The sequence below is a fragment of the Lissotriton vulgaris genome, chromosome 2_1 (genome assembly GCF_964263255.1).
Source record: "Lissotriton vulgaris chromosome 2_1, aLisVul1.2, whole genome shotgun sequence".
Taxonomy (NCBI): domain Eukaryota; kingdom Metazoa; phylum Chordata; class Amphibia; order Caudata; family Salamandridae; genus Lissotriton; species Lissotriton vulgaris.
The window spans coordinates 2,044,166,858-2,044,190,050 of NC_141687.1; the positions used below are offsets into that span (position 1 = coordinate 2,044,166,858).

Consider the following 23,193-nt stretch of genomic DNA (forward strand, 5'->3'; position numbering starts at 1 on the left):
TGACCCCTAGCATAGATGACATACAGAAATATATTGAAAACTACACCATAGATACTCAAAACATCATAGAGATAGACTCGCTGTCTGATGAGATAACTATGCTAGAACTACATCAAGCTATTGCCTCACTACCCTCAGGAAAAGCAGCAGGGGAAGACACTATACCAGTGGTTCCCAAACTTTTTTGACCCGTGGCTCCCTTGACCTAATTGGCAGTTGGCCGTGGCTCCCCACCATTTTTTTTACTGGTGGGTGGGGGGTGGGGGGGGATCACCGGGGCGGAGCACACACTTTGGTAACCACTGGTCTATATCATCCCTAATATACAAAGGCAACTGCTCTAATGATGGACTGAAGGCAACGTCCCGGCAATCAACTGGCATGCCACTATGTTTATCATGTTTTGAGGTAAGAGCAAACAGATGTTCTAATTGAAGCTTTTTTTAATGGGCAGGTCCTGTCTGATATCGGTTACCTGCAATTTTTTTGCTTTAGTAGGGAGATTTCTGGCACTTCTCAGCACCTTTGCAACAAGGGAATTTCATGATTTCCATGCACTGGTACATATGAGAAGTCAGGAAATCATATCTGCACAGGGAAAGGGAAAGCAGCTTTCAAATGTGCACCCAGGGAAGAATGTAATATCGAAACATTTTTAACAAAGTTGGTTTATTAGGGAAATGTGCATCCTTAGTGGTGGAGAACAGCATGTCTGAGATGCAGATTATTTTATGGCAGTAATTTTCAACCGGCCTCATTTTTTTCCCAGCTCGGCATTTCTCTACCTCCCTAATTAAAGGTTGACCATGACACTATTTTCTTGGATCGGCGGAGGCTTTTGTAGTAGCAACATCTTTTGCTTTTATTATAAAAATTGTAGTACCCGCAAAAAAATGCTTGCAAAGTGTTTACATCTTGTCTGCTATTGCCATCTCAAAAACAGTTTGTCACTTGATTCTCTTCAGAGAATGGCGATGGTGGGGCAGGGGAGTCGCACCTTCAGGAGGAAAAATATCACACCTATTCATTAGCAGGCCATCGAGAGCACTTCATCTGTCAGCAGGAGATTCCTTTATTTTGTGCACTCCTTAAGGCCCCCTGTGTGGTGATAATTACACTGTGACTGCCGCCCAGGCGCGCAGATTAGGAGGAACATAGGACCTAACCCAAACAGGTACGTCGGAGGTGGCCCTGCCTGTGTCCCTTGCTATTTTACAATTATTCATCTGCTTTGCTTTGTCAGGCCGTTTTGCATTTCTTTCATCTTGAACTATAGCCTAATCAAGACGCTCGGGGTGCACCATACGCCACACTTCACAGGGAAGGGATGGAACATTTCTCAGGCGGCAATTTCCACTACCCTCATCCAGCGCCACGGCGCCCCTGGCTTCTCATCACGGCGCACCGGGGCGCCGCGGCGCACACTTTGGGAACCACTGCACTATACCATTAGAAATATATAAAATATGCTTAAAAGAACTTGAACAACCCCTGCTGAAAGTAATCCAATCTGTAGGCCTTGAAGGAAAAACACCACAATCTTGGAACAGGGCTAAAATAATATTCTTTCTGAAGAAGGACAAGCCGAAAGAAGAAAGAGGGTCTTATCGCCTCATCTCACTTATAAATACTGATGCGAAAATCTTTGCCAAAATTCTAGCCCTAAGACGGCCCCCATTATGCCCATGATTACCCATCCACAGCAACATGGCTTCATTACTGGGAGAGACACCACCATACATGTTAATACGGCCATAACAGCATTTGACGTTGCAGAGACGGATGCCACCTCACTTGGTATGATTTTGTTAGACGCTGAAAAAGCTTTTGACCGAGTGGGGTGGGATTTTCTCTGGTGCGTACTGTCCAAATTAGGGTTTGGGGGGGAATTTTTGAAATGTATTAAAGCACTGTATGACAAACCAACTGCTTTTACTAGCTACGGGGGGCTGGCATCTTCAGATTTCAGGATTTTACGGGGAACTCGACAGGGCTGCCCTCTTTCACCGCTTTTATTTGCACTTTCATTAGAACCTTTTTTGTTAGCCCTTCAATCTCAAACCCAGATCATACCGTTTAAATCAGGACACCAAGAATTAAAAATAACAGCATACGCTGATGACATAGCGGTTTACACGGAAGATGTTGTAGAGGCCCAAAAAGGAATAATCTTAGAAGCAGAGAAATACGGTAAGGTAGCGGGCAATAAATTAAATCTACAAAAAACGCAAATAATAGTTAACTATGCCCCACCTGTGATAGTTCCTGAGATATGCAAAATAGCCACTTATCTGGGAATACGAATAACAGCCAAAGTACAAGACATTAACAAAATAAATTATGATGAATTATTTAAATCCACTAGTTTACTATTAAAAAAATGGCATAGGCTACCTCTTAATATAATTGGCAGAATTAATTTGATAAAAATGAAAGTACTACCTAAATATATATACCTATTCCGATCTATACCATTAGCATTAAATATTCAATTTTTTTAGAAATTGGATGGAATATTCAGCAGCTTTATATGGGGGTACAAAAAGGAGAGAAGATCATTAAACCTTATGAAAAATGATACACATGAAGGTGGTCTTAATTTTCCGGATTTTAAATTATACTTTTGGTCTGCTTTCACTAATCGTTTACGTTCTCTACTCAACGAAGGAAGGGCTTTATTTTTTCATTATTTTATGCTAAAATCTGATTCAAATCTTTTTTTATTTAGAACTAATGATCCCAATTATTACAAAAGAGTCAAGTTTAAGACAGCTAGAGATATAACAAAGATATGGGGCAATATTTTATCTTTTTGCGATACCAACCTTTTCCATTCAAATTTACCACTTTGGGGAAATCCTGGTTTACCAAATATATTTAATGATAACATTGGCCACGGATGGTCTATATTAGGGATTAATACCTTAGGGGACTTATACAATACACAGGGCTTCATGGATTTTAACACCCTTAAGCAAATATACAATCTATCCGAAAATATGAGATACAAATTCTTACAGATACATGACTATCTGATTAACAAAAAACAAGTTTTGGAAGCTCCTGAATTTGACATCTGGATCTGCTTAAATTCATCAAAAAACAAATCTGTTATAAGTGAGACGTATAGAATTCTCACTGCTGTCAAATCTAACGATTGCAGTAAGCTCGCTGATAAATGGAGTAGAATATTGGGATCAAATATAACTTCTAAACAGATAACAAACTCTCTGATGAACATTAACAAACGAGTACGATCATCCAGCTTGAGACTCCAACAATTCAGAACCACATGTATGCTATACTATACCCCGGAAAAAATCTCTAAATGGTCCTCCAACAATACTTATAGTGATCGTACTAAATGCCCTAAATGTTCTACTGAAGCTGCAGACCTGATACATATGCTGTTCTCATGCCCGAACCTGAAAACTTTCTGGTGCGAAATTGAAAAAGTCCTGTATATGAAGCAGGTTCAAATACCAGCGTTAACAGCCGCGTCTGTTTTATTAGATATTTATCCAGCTCCACTCCCACACGCCGCCTTGATTACAATATTAATATCTTGTGCTAAACTAACTGTAGCAAGAGCCTGGATCAGCTCAGAAACACCAAAAATCTGGGATTGGTGGGCATTGGTAACTGAAGTACACTCAATGGAGCTTGCTTTAGCAAACATAAGGGGCATAAATGCAATGAAAAAATATGAAAAAAATTGGGGAACTTTCATCGAACATTGATATTATACTTATGAAAAACTGTGTTATCTGGAACTATTATTGTGTTTTGAGATTACTAACATGAAATCGCTCCTTTCTTCATTGCTTCTGCCCTTATTTCTTTTTTTTTTTTTGCCCTTCTTTTGCTCTTAATTGCAGCACCGACCTAATTGTGTATACGTTATGTATGATAGTCATTATATATATGTATTGTGTTCTACGTACTATTATTACCTTTGTTTGTTGTTCTCTTCGTCAGCCTGCTAACAATAAAAAAATTTAAAAAGAAAAAAAAACACTTTACAAGGGACTGATAGGTAAATTAAATACCCCAAAAAGGTGGAGTCCAATCTTACCACATTTACCATAGAGAGCACATGCACTTTACACTGGACAGCAGTGATAAAGTGCCCCGAGTACTAAAACCACCAACACCAGGTCAGAAAAAATACCAGAAGGAAGGCCAAAAGTTCAGGGATGACCGTGCAAAAATGGCCAAGTTTAACAGTTTCTGAAAATGGAGGACAGTTCACATCAGATTCATTTAGAGCATTTGTAAAACAAAATGGCACGACACGCAGAACTACGTCTTTGCATCACCCAAAAGGGAATGCAAATGTGACACGCTTCAACAGAGTCATTAGAGGCACTATTGAATTATCCAACAGAAATGGAATGCCATGGGAGGAAGAGGTGAAGAAGACGGTGGCAGCATACAGGTTTGCAAAAAGTGCTAGCACCACGGGCAACATGGGTTGGTTAGAACCCACTAACATGGTTGACTGGTCAGCTGAGGCGGTGAGAAAGTGTATGGTGCAAGGAAAGGAAAAGTACAAGCAGAGATAGGACTTGTCTAATGGGGTGAAAAGAGTGAATCTTAAGGTAGATGCGAGACAAAATAGACCTGGTAATGGGTTCATGGCAACACATAGGCCATTAATGACGAGTATTGACTATGTACATTTTTTTTACTTTTGCCTAGTGAAGTTATTTACATAAGCTTCAGTAAAACACAAGTACCACATAGGCATCTGTAATGCAGACTTGGCTGGCACACACAGAACTGGCCCCACATTTGCATAAGCAATGTAAACATCCATCACATCAGCAGATGTCATCTCTACATATTGAAAAGAATCGCCGTCATAGTGGTTCCTTTCAATGTACGAACTACCTTACAACCAAACGTTTGCCATGTTTTCTTTTTTCCAAAGTAGGAGTTTGTTTTCGAAAAACAAATAAACAATGGCCCTCAAACGTTGGGGCTTTTCTCCTACGGTGTGGTGGTCTTTATTGTTTTTTTCTCCTGTCCCTCACCACCAGCTTTTTCCTGATGGTGATGGACACGAAAAAAGACATGCACTGTCCACTCTAAATAGGGTGGATGGTATAAGGTCTTTCCTTCGATGGCCCCGAAGTCATTGGGCTGTCGGAGAAAATATTCCCTTGACAGAGTCAACGGGGGCTCCATCGACGGAATACTTAAGGGCTGTCCATCTTTAAATGAGGTGGGAGGACGGCGGTGCGGCAGGGAGAATACTCCGTCGCATTTGCGACATCCTGTCCACCAAACTCTAAACCAGACCCATAGTCAATTGTAGGTGAGAATGAAAACCCAAGCGGTCCCTCCCACCGTGATCACCCACCCTGGGCGCGACCAGCAGCTCCCATGAGGATACAATTCCGCAAATACATGCCTCGATTCTTCGCCCAATCCGGCCTCAGATAAAACCTCATTATAGAGCGACCTAACTGCTCAAGAAGCAGTGGAGTGGGTGCTTAATGAGGTAGCATTTATCCACAATCTAATGTTGCTCTTTCTCAACACTATGGTTCCATAAATCAATGTGTATAGGAACAGTCTGTTACGTTTCGATGGACTGTGACTGGGCGTGCCTCCTAAGTAGTATTCCAATGGTGATAATAAAAGTCAGTGCTACAATATTGAGAGGGTTTTTTTCGAGATAGAAGCACACAGCGCGGTGGAAACCATTTAGAGGAAGCAACGCTCCCTGTGGCTTTTTTTCATTACAGCCAACATTAAAGAAGAAGAGGAACAGAGTGAATTTCTCTGAAAATGGATTCCCAGAATGAATCTGTGCTACTTGGAGTATCTGAAGACATTTTTGAATGAATAGAGTAATTTAAGATTCTTAGAATCTAAAGAATATGCGGTTCCGTAGTTACAAAAAGGCAGTAGAATGATCTGTCTTTCTAACTATATCAAATGCATTCAGTATGGCAATTTCTTCTCTGAGAATTGCTATTGCCCTGGACAAACCCCTTGTCCAAAAAAGCTTCGCATGCCAGAGAAAAGTGAAAGCAGCTGAAGTGGACACCAGAAGTGTCTGAAAATGACTAGTTAATACATTGAAATGGCTTCTGGGCAGCAGTGGCGCTCCCTCCCGTCGCTGCTGCGGATCCTACCTTTCTTCGGGACAGGCTTCGGCATGGTCATCTTGCCGGCCTTGTTGAAAAGTCTGCGGATGCCCCGACTCCCCTCCTCAAACTCGTTTTCTTTGATGGTCGCTTCGAGGGCCAGTCTCTCCTGCTCGAGCTTGTGCATCTCGTCTGTTGGCAGAAGACAGGGGCGTGGTTACTGCTGCAGGTTACAGGCGGTGGAACGGCCGACACATTTCAGCATTTATGGATTGAAAAAACAGTACTGAGCATCCTCGTTTTGTCACAACTATAAATCCATGAAACATTTGCACTAAAAAGCACAGATTTCAACTGTTTAAAATAAAGAAGTCTTTAAATTCAGTGTACCCCTGACTTATCTTTCTGTCATGATTACTGTACACCATCGTGTATTGCTTGTACGTCCTGTCTCTGCAGCGCTCAGTTTTTCTCTCGCTTTCTAGCTGGGTTTGTGCTACATGTATTTAAACAGATGTATACATCACCCATACATAATGAAAGAAATGATGTATGGGGTAAAGTTCCCACTTGTAAGTATGCTGCAAGTCACCAAGGAAGTCCCGTCACCAAATAAAGGAACAAGGCTGAAGGCTGAGTTCACCTATAATAAGGTCATGGAACTCCGAGGTGACTTGCAGTATCCTTCTAATGTACTGTAGTGGGTACTTTATGCAGTATTATTCACGGTCACCCTATCACCCTTCCTACAGACCCGTTAAACCCTCAGTCTGTTGGTCTTCGATATGAAAGAGGAAGTTTGCAGATATGAAGGATGGATGTAGTGCAACATTAAACACACCAAAAAGCAGTTAGATGGTTGTTGCAAAACATGTTTTAGAATCAGTTTAATTCAACACACATTTTTTTAAAATGCTGTATCTCAGAATGTGTAGAAACATGCATAGAGTCTAGTTTTGTTTTAATTACCTAAAGAGTGAAGAAAACAAGTTGCCATAAATACAAAATTTTTGCTTATCACTGTTTATATAAAAAAAACAAAGCAGAAGAGGGAATAGCCAGGTTATGTTTTATATTTTTTAACTACAGCTTTAATTATGCTCCTTGTTCTGTAGGCTGCTTGCTTCAACAACAGGCACGGTGACGTCAGAACTCAACTGTAATACGTTATTACAGTGAGCAGCCACATCATTTCTATATTACAGGCGTCTAGGGACGTCAAAAGAAATTATAAACTGTATTTTATACAGAGATTACACGCTCCCATGTATTATGAACATATTAAGTAGGCAGGCCCATCTAAGACATAAACCCCTCCTCCCCATCCTATTCCTCCTCCCCCCCCCCCCCACCGCCCTGATATTACAATTTGAGCTGATAAATGCTAAAAGCATCCAGCATACTTGTTTTGTCTGGGAAGTTATGATAAAGTAGCAAGAATGAACCTAACTGATAGGCACTACTATTAAATCCCAAAATAAATAAATATATAAGCAAATACACGGTGCAGATGCAGCAAACCAAAACTTGGTCTAATTTGAAATTAAACACTATTGAGCCGTGATGAAGTTTAAATGCCGTATCGCCAGTTTTTGATAGGTGAATCATGATGCCGAAAGAGATTCTACTGTGAATCCTATTATTGCCACAGAAAAAGAACGCAGGAAACTTTCAAAAAGAAGGATTCAAATCTGAACTGAGTAATGCCAACCAGATTAAGCATTGGAAACAGAGGAGGCTGGTGAAAGAAAGTGGAGGAGATTTTTTTTTTTTTTTTGTGTATGTTCTTATATATCGCTCAAATCACCCGGAGGCATCCCGGCGCTTGCCTTGGGAACCCGTCCTGGCTTTTCCCTGTGAGATAGCCCCTAACAGGCATCCCCAAGGTGAAAGCCAGGCATCCCGCCGCGGGGGGCCGTTGTGGAGATTAAGCAAGCTTAATGCCCAGAGTTGCAGAGTGTGAACCCATGATTAGGTTAGGCACCGAAGCGAGAATTATCGAGTCCATGGACATTTGAGCTCAAGACCCTGCTGCGTCGGGAATTGAACCCTGGTCCTGGGTCTGACCTCTGTTTCAGGGTCTGCCTGCTCTAACCAGTGAGCCACACTTCTCCACTGGAATGGATAGTGCTTTGATGTTTGCCAGCTAGAACTTTGGATAAATAGGTAGAAGAAAGCGGTGGTGAGGGGAGACAAGGTGAGGCTCACAGCCAATGATTGCCTGACAGTGGGCTGTGAGAGTTCCTGCTCATCCACATATTAGATTTGTCGTAATTAAGGTGACCGTGGATAAGGGGCTCAGTTTGTTCCTGCCTTAAGCTCAGTAGTTGGAGACTTATTGCCTGATGACAGAGGGGGCGATAGCTACAGACAGCCAGTAGCTTTTTGGGGCCCGCTTTTGCTAGCTCGAACCTCAGGGGTAAGAGGTGGTGCGCCGTAGGGGTGTTTTAGAAGGGGCTCTGATGCTGAGGATATATTAGCAGCACACCCATGTAGGCACGGTTTGTGATTGGCCCATGGCGGAGACGGTGGTATGGAGGGAGCAGGCTTGGCCTGGTGGGGGTTGAGACAGTACAAACAGAGGCGATTTACTGTGCCTTCTCCATATTTCCCTATTCTCGAGGTGAAACACTTTATTAATCAATAAACCTTGTGTCCCCTGACACCGTGTCTGATTATTAATGTATGGCGCTTGTGTTGGGATGGGGAGAGGACGTGTAGAGAGTGAAGGGCTGCAGGGGAGTGTATCAGCTAAGTGCACAATTCAACCTGTTTTCCTTTTACAACCAAAGCTTATATCTTCACAGCAACTAAAAGTATCAGTGGAAAAGGCGAGCTGTCCCTTTAAGTAGAATAGGCATTGCAAATCAAGCATGCGGTTCTCATCAGCACTTTTTAATGGCCAGCGTTGCGCCTAATAGGCATCATGCCCCTGTGCATATTCACCTGCTTTTTAATGAAAGAAAGCATTAGCTCGTGCTGTGGCATATTTATGAGGCCCGCGTCCCATCACAAAGTGTTCCAGCGGGATTAGTGCTTTCTCTTAAGAAAGAGGGTGCAGGGCAACCACACACATAGCAAGACATGTCTGTTTGTTAAAGTAGGCTGCATGCATGTTCACAGCACAATCTTTCTGCATGCGGATGACGCATACTCGAGATGAAGACAAGACATGTTCCAAGGGGTGACGACTGCCTGCATGTCAATACCTCACATACTGCAGTGAATGAAGTAACTCCACCAGTCCCCATGGGAAACTGCACGAGAGAAAAGCTCGGGCTGATCTTGTTTTCAGCTCTTGGCTCTTCAATATATTAGTTCTGCTGCTTTGATATCCCATCTGATTTGCTCTGTTGGAAAGGAACGAGGTAATGTGTTTGTGGAAGTGATAGTCTGTGGTGTTGAGTTCAATGTAATAAGATGTTACTTAATGTGATGGAGGCACTGGGCTGTGTCAGACCCTCTCATTGGAAAGTTACTTCTAATTGCATCAGAGTGAGAGGTGATTCAAAGCTAATCTCCCCTGTCTGGTAAATGACCTATAAAAAGAATCCCACGCAGCAGGGCCCACCGAAAGAAGCAACTATTATATCTCCTGACATTGCAGATTGTTCATATTTCTTTTTTAATTAGACTCGAGTACAATAACATAATGGCTCCATTTAATGGGGGATAATGTTAGTCTTGGATGCTCTTCGGTATTAAAGGTTACGTCTGCCTGTTTCTCAGCACAAGCTATTGCTGAAGTGTCAGGGTACAACATGTTACTTTGTGCAGAATGGCGTTCTGTACCGGATTTGCACCCTCGAGTGAATAATACTGTATTTGCATTTTATATGGAGATGAGGCCCGGTTTCTAATTCCGATGGTTGCTGCATAAAGTGGATGTCTTCATGGCTCGTGAGCGCCGGTAAGTGTCTTTACCAGCGGAATGTAACAGAAGTGTCATTTCAGGGTGATTCTGTACACTCATTTAAGGATGGGACAAATTAATAGACCAGTCACATTTTAATTCAGAAACAGAGATAACAAATCTGTTTAAAATGCAGGCCGTGCTCACAGAGTGCCTGTGCTTTCCGAGGATATATCAGAGGCACTTCATTCAGTTCAATATCTGTTTGTGGGAACATCTGACATTCAGGGTCCTGTCACCTCCTAATTGAAGCTAGGGTTGGGTCACAGGTGTAGGGTGCTCGGTGTTTTGAAAAGCTCAAGAGCTGGAGCAGCAGCGTTTTACCACCTTCGACAGTGACAAATGTCAGTAGAACATTAAAGGAATGTGCTGATGCGGCTGAAAAGCAAAACATAATGCAACAGAACAACCACAGCACAACACAGCAACGCAATGCAATAAAACAGCACAACAACATAACATACCACCACCACAACACTATGCAACACAATAAGTACACGCAGAAATTTTTGTCATACCTTACCACCTCCACAGAGATGCTTTCATATAATAGTGGAAGCAAAAGGTGTTTGCACCAAGAAGTTTTACTTGCCACCAAGCGCACTCCAATGAAAGTGGCAACCAAAAATGGTCTGTGATCCAGCACATAAACAATGACTCATTGTCTCTTTTATGAGGAGCACAGACTCACGTATGAGTATCAGGGATGGGCAACATCTGTGAGTCACCCACACCCAAGGCAGTCTCAGGGGAGCTGGAATGCCAAAGGCAATTGAAGCATTGCTGCCCTGCAGAGTGACCATTGAACATACACCATTCTGATAGATGGGCCCATGCCACTTACTACTTCTAACTGACCTGCTTTGTGTCCGAGGAACTGCTCTTTTACCCTTCTTTGAACTTGCATTCCCTGAGGCGGTGGTCGGCTGGTGGGAGCGTGACTGCATTCGGCAGTCTGTCATCTCGCTCTCAGCGCGACCCGCCCAGGTCGTAGTGCGCTGCTTTGTGCCCAGGAAAAGCCTACCGGGGGACTGCGAGGCCCAGAAACCACCGCTCCTTGCAGCCGGCGCCTCTTCCCCCGGCGGCCACGCCCACTGATTTGAACGCCCTTTAAATACCTTTCGCGCCACCCGCTGCGCGGGTGCCGCTCACTGACCTGCTTTGTGTCCGAGGAACTGCTCTTTTACCCTTCTTTGAACTTGCATTCCCTGAGGCGGTGGTCGGCTGGTGGGAGCGTGACTGCATTCGGCAGTCTGTCATCTCGCTCTCAGCGCGACCCGCCCAGGTCGTAGTGCGCTGCTTTGTGCCCAGGAAAAGCCTACCGGGGGACTGCGAGGCCCAGAAACCACCGCTCCTTGCAGCCGGCGCCTCTTCCCCCGGCGGCCACGCCCACTGATTTGAACGCCCTTTAAATACCTTTCGCGCCACCCGCTGTGCGGGTGCCGCTCACTGACCTGCTTTGTGTCCGAGGAACTGCTCTTTTACCCTTCTTTGAACTTGCATTCCCTGAGGCGGTGGTCGGCTGGTGGGAGCGTGACTGCATTCGGCAGTCTGTCATCTCGCTCTCAGCGCGACCCGCCCAGGTCGTAGTGCGCTGCTTTGTGCCCAGGAAAAGCCTACCGGGGGACTGCGAGGCCCAGAAACCACCGCTCCTTGCAGCCGGCGCCTCTTCCCCCGGCGGCCACGCCCACTGATTTGAACGCCCTTTAAATACCTTTCGCGCCACCCGCTGCGCGGGTGCCGCTCACTGACCTGCTTTGTGTCCGAGGAACTGCTCTTTTACCCTTCTTTGAACTTGCATTCCCTGAGGCGGTGGTCGGCTGGTGGGAGCGTGACTGCATTCGGCAGTCTGTCATCTCGCTCTCAGCGCGACCCGCCCAGGTCGTAGTGCGCTGCTTTGTGCCCAGGAAAAGCCTACCGGGGGACTGCGAGGCCCAGAAACCACCGCTCCTTGCAGCCGGCGCCTCTTCCCCCGGCGGCCACGCCCACTGATTTGAACGCCCTTTAAATACCTTTCGCGCCACCCGCTGCGCGGGTGCCGCTCACTGACCTGCTTTGTGTCCGAGGAACTGCTCTTTTACCCTTCTTTGAACTTGCATTCCCTGAGGCGGTGGTCGGCTGGTGGGAGCGTGACTGCATTCGGCAGTCTGTCATCTCGCTCTCAGCGCGACCCGCCCAGGTCGTAGTGCGCTGCTTTGTGCCCAGGAAAAGCCTACCGGGGGACTGCGAGGCCCAGAAACCACCGCTCCTTGCAGCCGGCGCCTCTTCCCCCGGCGGCCACGCCCACTGATTTGAACGCCCTTTAAATACCTTTCGCGCCACCCGCTGCGCGGGTGCCGCTCACTGACCTGCTTTGTGTCCGAGGAACTGCTCTTTTACCCTTCTTTGAACTTGCATTCCCTGAGGCGGTGGTCGGCTGGTGGGAGCGTGACTGCATTCGGCAGTCTGTCATCTCGCTCTCAGCGCGACCCGCCCAGGTCGTAGTGCGCTGCTTTGTGCCCAGGAAAAGCCTACCGGGGGACTGCGAGGCCCAGAAACCACCGCTCCTTGCAGCCGGCGCCTCTTCCCCCGGCGGCCACGCCCACTGATTTGAACGCCCTTTAAATACCTTTCGCGCCACCCGCTGCGCGGGTGCCGCTCACTGACCTGCTTTGTGTCCGAGGAACTGCTCTTTTACCCTTCTTTGAACTTGCATTCCCTGAGGCGGTGGTCGGCTGGTGGGAGCGTGACTGCATTCGGCAGTCTGTCATCTCGCTCTCAGCGCGACCCGCCCAGGTCGTAGTGCGCTGCTTTGTGCCCAGGAAAAGCCTACCGGGGGACTGCGAGGCCCAGAAACCACCGCTCCTTGCAGCCGGCGCCTCTTCCCCCGGCGGCCACGCCCACTGATTTGAACGCCCTTTAAATACCTTTCGCGCCACCCGCTGCGCGGGTGCCGCTCACTGACCTGCTTTGTGTCCGAGGAACTGCTCTTTTACCCTTCTTTGAACTTGCATTCCCTGAGGCGGTGGTCGGCTGGTGGGAGCGTGACTGCATTCGGCAGTCTGTCATCTCGCTCTCAGCGCGACCCGCCCAGGTCGTAGTGCGCTGCTTTGTGCCCAGGAAAAGCCTACCGGGGGACTGCGAGGCCCAGAAACCACCGCTCCTTGCAGCCGGCGCCTCTTCCCCCGGCGGCCACGCCCACTGATTTGAACGCCCTTTAAATACCTTTCGCGCCACCCGCTGCGCGGGTGCCGCTCACTGACCTGCTTTGTGTCCGAGGAACTGCTCTTTTACCCTTCTTTGAACTTGCATTCCCTGAGGCGGTGGTCGGCTGGTGGGAGCGTGACTGCATTCGGCAGTCTGTCATCTCGCTCTCAGCGCGACCCGCCCAGGTCGTAGTGCGCTGCTTTGTGCCCAGGAAAAGCCTACCGGGGGACTGCGAGGCCCAGAAACCACCGCTCCTTGCAGCCGGCGCCTCTTCCCCCGGCGGCCACGCCCACTGATTTGAACGCCCTTTAAATACCTTTCGCGCCACCCGCTGCGCGGGTGCCGCTCACTGACCTGCTTTGTGTCCGAGGAACTGCTCTTTTACCCTTCTTTGAACTTGCATTCCCTGAGGCGGTGGTCGGCTGGTGGGAGCGTGACTGCATTCGGCAGTCTGTCATCTCGCTCTCAGCGCGACCCGCCCAGGTCGTAGTGCGCTGCTTTGTGCCCAGGAAAAGCCTACCGGGGGACTGCGAGGCCCAGAAACCACCGCTCCTTGCAGCCGGCGCCTCTTCCCCCGGCGGCCACGCCCACTGATTTGAACGCCCTTTAAATACCTTTCGCGCCACCCGCTGCGCGGGTGCCGCTCACTGACCTGCTTTGTGTCCGAGGAACTGCTCTTTTACCCTTCTTTGAACTTGCATTCCCTGAGGCGGTGGTCGGCTGGTGGGAGCGTGACTGCATTCGGCAGTCTGTCATCTCGCTCTCAGCGCGACCCGCCCAGGTCGTAGTGCGCTGCTTTGTGCCCAGGAAAAGCCTACCGGGGGACTGCGAGGCCCAGAAACCACCGCTCCTTGCAGCCGGCGCCTCTTCCCCCGGCGGCTACGCCCCCTCTCTTTCCTCTATTTCTACATAGCCTCTGACGCGCCGCGGGTCGCGCCGCGGGTCGCAGCCCGGGGCGAAGACCCGGGCAAAGACCGGGCCGTTTTAGGCCGTTAGAGGCTGGTAGAGACTGGACTGGGCCACCCCCCTAACATCTATCTTTTAATCTGACTTTTCTCTATTGTACCATTTTACGCATCCTCTGTGTTTCCCAAACCCAACAGTAATAGAAATGGTATTAACGAGAGGGAATAAAACCAAATTCCCCACAGCAGCGGGTAAACTGCTCGGCCCCATGGACGACTTTCTAGCGAAGGCCAACACACTTATAGACGAAAGTATTTCTATAATTGAAGAGAGGGTCTCCCTAGATCTGGCATTCGCAAAAAGATCCTCATTAGGCACCTTAGCGGAAGCCAGATCACCAATACTAGTTGCCTCAAACGCTGAATTGGTGCCGACTAGGGAGAGACGTAGCCTACCAAATACAGTGGATCTATCAGTCTCACAACTAGCGGATTCCCAACTCAGCTATGACCTAGAGAAAACCCCAGAGCTGCTCCCAACAACACCGGCGCAAATTTCCTCATTAGAAAAAAGAATAGAAAGGGGTAGGAGGGAGGGAGCAATTAGCAAGAACAGGGCTTCTGGAAATTTAAACACACCCGTAATTCATAGAACACCATCAAACATTGCACCAATTCAAAATGATAGGGGGTCACATATCGAGACTCTAGTATCCTTTCATCAGATAGAGAAGGAACCACCTTGCTCGACAGTGCCGGTTCTCCAACCGAGTAAACAAATCGCAGTTGACTTGAACTTGGTGGAGGCCCAGGAACTAACTCTTCCTAGCATAGCTAATGTAGTCAAACATGCTTTACTACCCTTAGAACATCGGCTAGCAGTCATTGAATCACAAATTTCCAACTTATTAAAAAACCAACAGCCACTTCTTCCGCCATGTCCTCAAAAACTCCCTGGAAATAACAATAAAAAATTAACCAATACTAACGTAACAAACGTCAACCAATCCGTTCCTAATCAACAACAAAAGACCCTTCGAATAATGACTTCAAACCCCCCCCCAAGTAAAAATACCGCTAATCCGACTAAAACAACAAAAACAGTATCAGCTCAAACTTCCGTTAGTAACTCACAACAGACAAGTACTGCGACCGCCCTAGTTGCGGCCGTGAATACTGATAGGACTCAGAAGCCCACCACTAGCACAGTTAACAAAACCCCAGCGAAAAATCCGAATAAAACAGCGACGAAACCCCAATTCCCTCCTCCTGTACCGCCAAAAACACCCATAGACAGGTCCAAGAGGAATACTGCAAGGAATCCTGGTCCTCCAAGACACCCGGCAGAGTTCCCCCCTGAGGCCTCACCCTATGTGGTGGTTATGGCTGGAGTCCCAGACTTAACAGATCTTACCTCAGAACCGGCCTGGTCCTTAAAAAACAAGGTCCAGCATTGGCTCCAGACCAATCGCCCAATTCCATCCTCTTGGCGTGGTAGAATTAGATCTGTAGCTAGGGTTCCGTGGGTGGGCAATACCAGAAAAACTATTCCAGGGGATTGCATAACAATCACCTTCGAGGATCCCCAAATAGCGGATTATGTATGTGCCTGGGAAGACATTACCCCAAATGGAGGAATTAAGATCAAGTCACTCTCCTTCTTTTATCCCTTTAGGCAAGTGGACGGATACGTACAGGAGCAGGAACCTCCCTGGTCCGTCCCCTTCCCTAGGCAGGATGACCAATCAAACATCCGATATCATGGTCCCCCCAATCTGTATGAGCCAGACTACTCATGGCATACAGTGAGACATCGTTATCAGGGAGGAAGGTGGGATGATAGAAAACCCTATACGCAATGGCCCCCACATAGAGAACAACCACGATGGGATCCATGGCATAACATCCCGCTAAACAACAGGTATAGCGGTTTAGACCTGGTTGACTGACCACTAGCAGAAATTTCCCCCACTAACACTCAATTATCTTCCCCGCCACAACCCGCCATCACTGTCCAACCTATAGGTAATGAAGATCCTATAACCTTAGAAACTGATTCTGGAAATGATTCCTTACAAATCATAATAACTTACTGGAACATTGCGGGCCTACGTAATAAAATCAACGATGGCTCCGCACAGGAATTCTTAAACCCAAATCAAATAATTTGTCTCCAGGAGACATGGTCTCTAGAAGAATTGCATATACAAGGCTACAAAACCTATAATGTCCCAGCTATAACCAGTACCATGGGAAGACCAAAAGGTGGTCTTACCACCTACATTTCAAACTCTCTACCTCTTAGTAAGGTGGACTCACTCTCCCAGGACCCCAACCATCAAATCTTAGTACTAACCCTTCTCAATAAGGACATAATTATCCTGGTTAATATATATAATAACCTAATCGATGAAAAGTTTATAACCCTCCTCACCTATCTAACTGACAAACTGAAACAAATCCAACACCGGTCCCCTGCAAACAAGGCAACCAATATAATCTGGGGAGGTGATTTTAATCTCCACCCCTGTACAGTTCCTGATCTGGCGTGCTGTGGGATAGTCGACGAATCTAATGCCCCACTATCTCACTTCGTCCACACTAAACTAGGCAGTATAATTAATATTGCTTTATCTGATTTGGACCTCCAGATCGTTAATCATCCAAATGCAGATCCGAACGAATTTACCCCGACCTATGTGGGCAGAGGACATAAGACTACAGTAGATTTTATATTCCTCTCTCAAAACATAATGACTAAACTGAAGGAATTCGAGATCATAGTCACCCCCCTTAGTGACCACGCGGCTCTAAAAATAATATTATCTGTCCCAGCTAAGGCCTCCCACAAACTGGAGATGGCGATCACTCTCAAGCAGAATAGGATCCAGGTTGGTAAACACAATGGACTGACCATCAAATGGGCCAAAATTAATCCAGCACACGTAATGGAAAAACTAATAACTCGGTCCTATCCTAACATAGTGAAATGCCTGGATCTTACATCTACCCATAAGGAAGTCCTTAGAAATTTTAACCTAATACTAGATGTTATAAAGGACCTACTTACTTCTAAACCTAAGGTAAACAGCGACAATAAACCAAAGTGGTTTAATAGTAACTGCACAGCGGCCCTATCGAAGCTAAAATCCGCACTTAAAAATAACCCACGTGATCCGGTCCAGATCCAGTTCTTGAGGCGCCAATACATAGGAGAAAGAAAGCTGAGAACGGCCCAATTAAAACAAAAACTATGGGACGATCTCCATCAAGGCGCAGTTTCAAAAAACAGTGATTTGTTCTGGCGCACAGTCAGATCCCCGTTCCTCACAGAAAATGACACCCCTAAAATCGAGGTCGCCATTGATGAAAATACATGGGTCTCTCACTTCGGGGAAATTTTTAAAAACACCCAACCAACAGAACCCTTGCTCCCCAACGTGAACTATCCCATTTTGGTGCCCTTCGCTATCCCAGACCTCATAGACGCCTTGCAGAGCAGTAAATCAGGCAAGGCACCAGGACCCGATGGGGTCCCGGTGGACCTTTTTAAAAGCAATCAAGATTTATGGGCCCCAATTTTAACTAGAGTATGTATCGCAGCAGCGAGCGAGGGAATCCTTACCTCCTGGACAAAGTCAATAATGGTCCCCATTTTTAAAAAGGGGGACCGGCAAGACGTAAAATGTTACCGGCCCATTTCGCTGCTGGACTCGCTCGGAAAGGTAGTGGGAAGAGTGATACTCGAGCGTCTCCAGCAGTGGACTGAGGAAAGGGGCATAATCTCGGATCTACAATTCGGTTTTCGAGAAGGTTTTGGTACCCTGGAGCAAGTCCTCAATCTTACCCTAATAATGGGGAAATACACACAGGCCACCCCCACGAAAATATATATGGTTTTTGTAGACCTCTCCGCAGCTTTTGACTGTGTTTCTCACACAAAGCTGTGGAGGGTCTTAGCCCAATTAGGAGTAGACCCACCTCTGTTAGATTTCCTTAGAGAACTCTACACTGGGGCCACAGCGAGAGTTCGTTTTGGCATTAACGGAGAGCTGACGTCAGCATTTAGCGTAGAGCGTGGGGTGAGGCAGGGTTGTGTCCTGGCCCCCTTCCTCTTCTCGCTCTATACTAATGGTTTGGAGGGGGAGATGTTGAGGGGGGCCCAGGACCTCCCACGCATAAACCGCCGCCTGATCCCCGCTCTGCTCTACGCTGACGATGCGGTTATTTTAGCCCGAACCCCTAGAGAACTCCAGAAATCAGTGAGCAGATACACGTCATTTATGGGCAACCTGGATTTAAAGGTGAACGTGAAAAAAACGTTCGTCATGACAGCTGGCAGAGGACAAAAACGACCACACCCTACCTTTCTGAATAACCAAAAGTTAGAGCGTACCCCCCATTATCCATACTTGGGGGTTATGATCGATGATCAACTTAGCTGGAAGCAAGCAATCAATACCAGGGCACTTTCACTCAGGAGATCCATAGCCGCTTTAATATCTTTCTCTCAGAGATTAGGCAAAAGACCCATAGTAGAGCTCCTTAAGATATATAAAGCCAAATGCCAGGCTATTGCAACATATGGTGCAGGAGTCTGGGGGTATTCAGACATCAGTACCATCCAGAAGGTGGAAAACACCTTCTTAAGATTTCTGTTAGCTACCCCCAAAGGCTCCTCAATTTATGCAATGCACCTAGAATTAGCCATTCCATACCTGGAGGATCTAATCAAAATAGAGCCCCTGATGCTGTGGCGTCGCATTTGGCTGTCAAAGAAAAATGCCTTGTCACAAGCTATTATTGCAGACTCAATGAGTCTGGATAATTCTTTGAAAATAAAGTGGCTTTTATATGTTAGGAACTTCTTTAACGATTTAGGCCTTGAGAACTATTATCTTGACCCGTCTTCCATTATGGACATCTCCAAAAAAGACTTGAAACAGAAAGCATTAAATCATCTCGAACTGTTAAGACTTGCATCCAATTCCACGAAAACGGCAGTGATCCATGCAAATATGATCCAAGCAGCCTTTGACATTCACCCGTATCTTGAATTACAGCTAACAACTTACGAAAGAATGTTAATCACTAGATTTAGGCTAAACATCTTTTTTAGGATGGTCACGTTTCCATCACAAAATTGTTGGGACCCCAAATTGCCCCCCTGTCCCTGTGACGGATTATCAGCGCAGTCAAATCTGCATGTGATCCTGCTTTGTAAATACCATCAAGCCCATAGAAAGATCTGGCTTTTACCGATACTCAAATCATGGGGATTGAGACAGTGTCGACCTGCTCTTCTAAGATTGCAAATGCTAGAAACAGTGAATGTCTGTTACTTTGTCAGCAGTTTCTTAAAGTGCATTATAAAACATAGAAAAAATCTGTAAAAGAAATTAGGTCTTATTTATCACAATCGGCACCCTGTATATTTAGAATAATGCCCTTTTTTCTTAACTATGAAATGATTTTTATTTGAATTGCTTTTAACTTGTGTATTTTTACAATGTATGTTATACTGTACTCTTTTATGGTTTTTTTCCACTGTGAACAAACCGAATAAAGATTTATATATATATATATACTTCTAATAGAATTACCATAATAAAGTCACCTTGAATGCAGGTGTCAGTGCATTGATCCTTATTCCTCTCCTTAAACTATTCATTTTATGCAGGCAGCCACTAGAGTGCTTGATGGGTACCATTTCTAGCCTCTGTACCTTAGTTCTCCTCCTAAGCCACCCTCCTGTCAACCAATCACATTGTGCCAATCTCAGTCACTAATACAGTTGATCAGTGGGTTAGGCTCATAGTGATAGGCACTGCAGGACAATGCAAAGCTTACTTTGCAAATTCATGGCCCTAAACCAATACCGATACCATATTTTGACCTACTAAGGCTAAAGCACTACTGCAGCAAAACGTACACAAGCGTTAGTAAAGCCAATAGGCCTGACCTTTGAAGGCAGGTGTTATGGCTAATTCCTTTAATATTTTTATTGCAAGAATGTGTCACAAATAGAAAAAGAAAACATATGACCCCCTAAACGCGTTTTTATCCAATAGCATTTCAGTTGGGCATACATTTAATTATTTTTATTATTACACTAAAATAAAAATGCATTCTTTAAAATGGATTCATCACTGGAGCAAAAGGAAACTGCCTTTAAAGGGACAGCGGGCCCACAGCATTGCACACATGCAAGTGCAGTAGCGGTCGGCAGTAGGTGTTTCTATAGGGCGGTGACGTGGGCAGGAGGAGGGGCAGGGTGGGGGGAAATAATGTATGGATTACGGAGTTTTACAGGTAAGTAAACATTTAAATACATAAAACGAATTTCGTTGCGCGCACTGCATCACATTTGGTGATGCAGTGTGCGCAACGAAATTCGTTTTATGTATTTAAATGTTTACTTACCTGTAAAACTCCGTAATCCATACATTATTTCCCCCCACCCTGCCCCTCCTCCTGCCCACGTCACCGCCCTATAGAAACACCTACTGCCGACCGCTACTGTGCAAGTGCACGAAATCTGCTGGGCCTCTAAACCCCCATTCCTTATTATATACTAGGGGCCTTATTTATGAAGGACTTGCGCCGCCGGTGCGTCACTTTTAACATGGGAAAAAGTGACGCACCGGCGGCGCAAGTCCTTCATAAATAAGGCCCTAGGGACTTATAGGCAGATTGCACCTCCTGGTCCACTACTTTGGACATATAGGGTCTGTCATTGCCAACTGAAAGTGTACCCTATTACATATATCTTTTTAAACAGAGCACTGGCCTTGGGCCTGGTTAGCAGAGACCAGGATACAGTCAGAATCAGTTACTACCAGTATAATTCAGCAAATAATGGGGTTGAACAGGGTAAAATGATGACTTTCTAACATTAAAGCCAACATCAAATTCTTTTTTGTGTCTTCATTTAGTCTGATGATTAAGTACTTCTAGAGTTTTAGCAGAGACAGAGGAACGTAAGCAGATGGACATTAAGCCAATTTAATTTTAAAATGAAATGTCTATTTTGTGTAATCAAACTAATATCAATACTGTGTATTTATTTTAATGTAATACCTTTGACATTTATGATTAACATACGAGTAACAAATGACTCTGGACTTCCAATCTGCATAGGCTCATTCATTGTTATTTATTTATTTATTTATTTATGGCATTTTTAGTGCGCAACTAATACCCTAAGGTGTCTAGGCTCAGCAAATACTCCAGATTACAGCACCAATCAGAGCACGTTCTCATTGATTAAAAAGCCAAGTCTTCAGTGATTTGCGGAAATTAATAAGGGTGGGAGCAGTTTTAATGTGCAAAGGAAGTGAGTTCCAAAGCACGGGAGTTGTTACCAAGAATCGTCTGTCACCCCAAGTAGCCGTTCTTGTCCGGGGGATGGTCAAAAGATAGCTAGCTGCTGATCTTAGATTCTTTTTGGGGATGTACACCTGGAAGGCCTCTTTTAAAAACTTTGGTCCAGTCTGGTGAATGGCCTTATAGGCTATGCAAAGAGCTTTAAATTTGATCCTGCTTTCGACCCTTAACCAATGGAGATGGCGAATGGCTGCAGAAGTGGAATGTCGCCTAGGGATGTTAAGCAGGATCCGTGCTGCCATATTTTGGACGGACTGAAGTTTGTTTAAGATATATTTGTGTGTACCAAGAAAGAGAGCATTTCCATAATCTAATTTTGAAAATACTAGGGTGGTAACCAGCGTTTTTCCTGCAGATACTGGTAGATACGGCAGGAGTTTTTTTATTTACTTCAGTACAAAGAAAGCAGCCGAAACCACCTTGTTAACATGGCATCCAAAAGATAACCTGTTATCAAAAATCACTCCAAGATTTCTGACCTTAGTGGCTGGCACCGGAGGGGGGCCCATCTGACTGGGCCATCATGTGTGTGACCATTCTGGGCAGATTGTGCCAAAGGTCATAACCTCAGTCTTCTCCGCGTTAAGTTTCAGGCAATTACTGTGCATCCATGATTGTACATCCAGTAATCCCTCCTGAAACTTAGCTGCTACCACAGGGCCATTCTTGTGCACCGCCAACACAAGCTGGGTATCATCGGCGTAGGTGGTTACACGCATCCCATGAGATTTAATGACCCTCGCCAAGTCCGAAACATAAATGTTAAAAAGTGTAGGACTTAGCGAGGATCCTTGAGGAACCCCACAAGGCAATTCTGTGGTGGGCGAGTAGTAATTGCCCAGCTTTACTGCCTGTCTACGGTTGGCTAAAAAAGAGGCTATAAGGTCTTTGGCCAGATGATTGATTCCAAGGGTCGCGACACGGTCGACCAAGATGGTGTGGTCGACCGTGTCAAAGGCCGCCGACAGGTCCAATAATATAAGAACTGCAGCTCCTCCTGAGTCCATAATCTCTCTAATTTCGTCCGAGGCTTTTATTAATGCTGTCTCAGTTCCGTGTTCCCTCCGGAACCCGAACTGAGTGTCATCTAAGAGTTTATGATGTTCAATAAACTCTGAGTGCTGTTTATTCATGGTTGCCTCTATGACTTTGGACGTGAAGGGAAGACAGGCAATAGGCCTGTAGTTGGACAAAATAGTGGGGTCTAAAGAAGGCTTTTTAATTAAAGGTTTAACAATGGCCTTCTTCCAGCTTGCTGGGTAGACACCTGATTTAAATATGGAGTTGCATATTTCAGTTAGCGGCTGTGTAATAACATTCTGTAATTTATTCATTATAGTGGGGGGGCAAGGATCAAGCGGGGAACCTGATTTGATCTTACAAATCAGTGCACTGATCTGATCTTCAGTGGCTGGTTGAAACTGATCAAAGGAGGGATGATTGAGTACTGGATAAATGATGGGTATGGCATCAGTTTTTCCTGCCTGTTCATTAGAAAAAGTAGAGTAGATGTCCATCACCTTGGTTTTAAAAAAAGGGGCTAATGAGTCACATAATTCCTGCGAGTTCTCAATCACGGGTCCACTTGGGTTGGAAAGAGAATTTACCACTTGAAAGAGCATCCTAGCTGAGTTGTGTGCTTGCTCAATTTGGCCAGTGTAAAAGAGATTCTTTTGCGTGTTAATAGCTTTTTTGTAAATTGCTA

The 23,193-nt window shown here is 45.6% G+C and overlaps 1 protein-coding gene across 1 annotated transcript in view; it reads right to left on the reverse strand.

The window, feature by feature from the left end:
• Positions 1-23,193, reverse strand: part of SLC12A1 (solute carrier family 12 member 1) — a 436,328-nt gene that overhangs the window by 75,618 nt on the left and 337,517 nt on the right. The window contains exon 22 of the mRNA XM_086958279.1: positions 6,147-6,290. Within this exon, the coding sequence (XP_086814405.1) occupies positions 6,147-6,290 (144 nt within the window). The remainder of the gene's footprint in view (positions 1-6,146; positions 6,291-23,193) is intronic.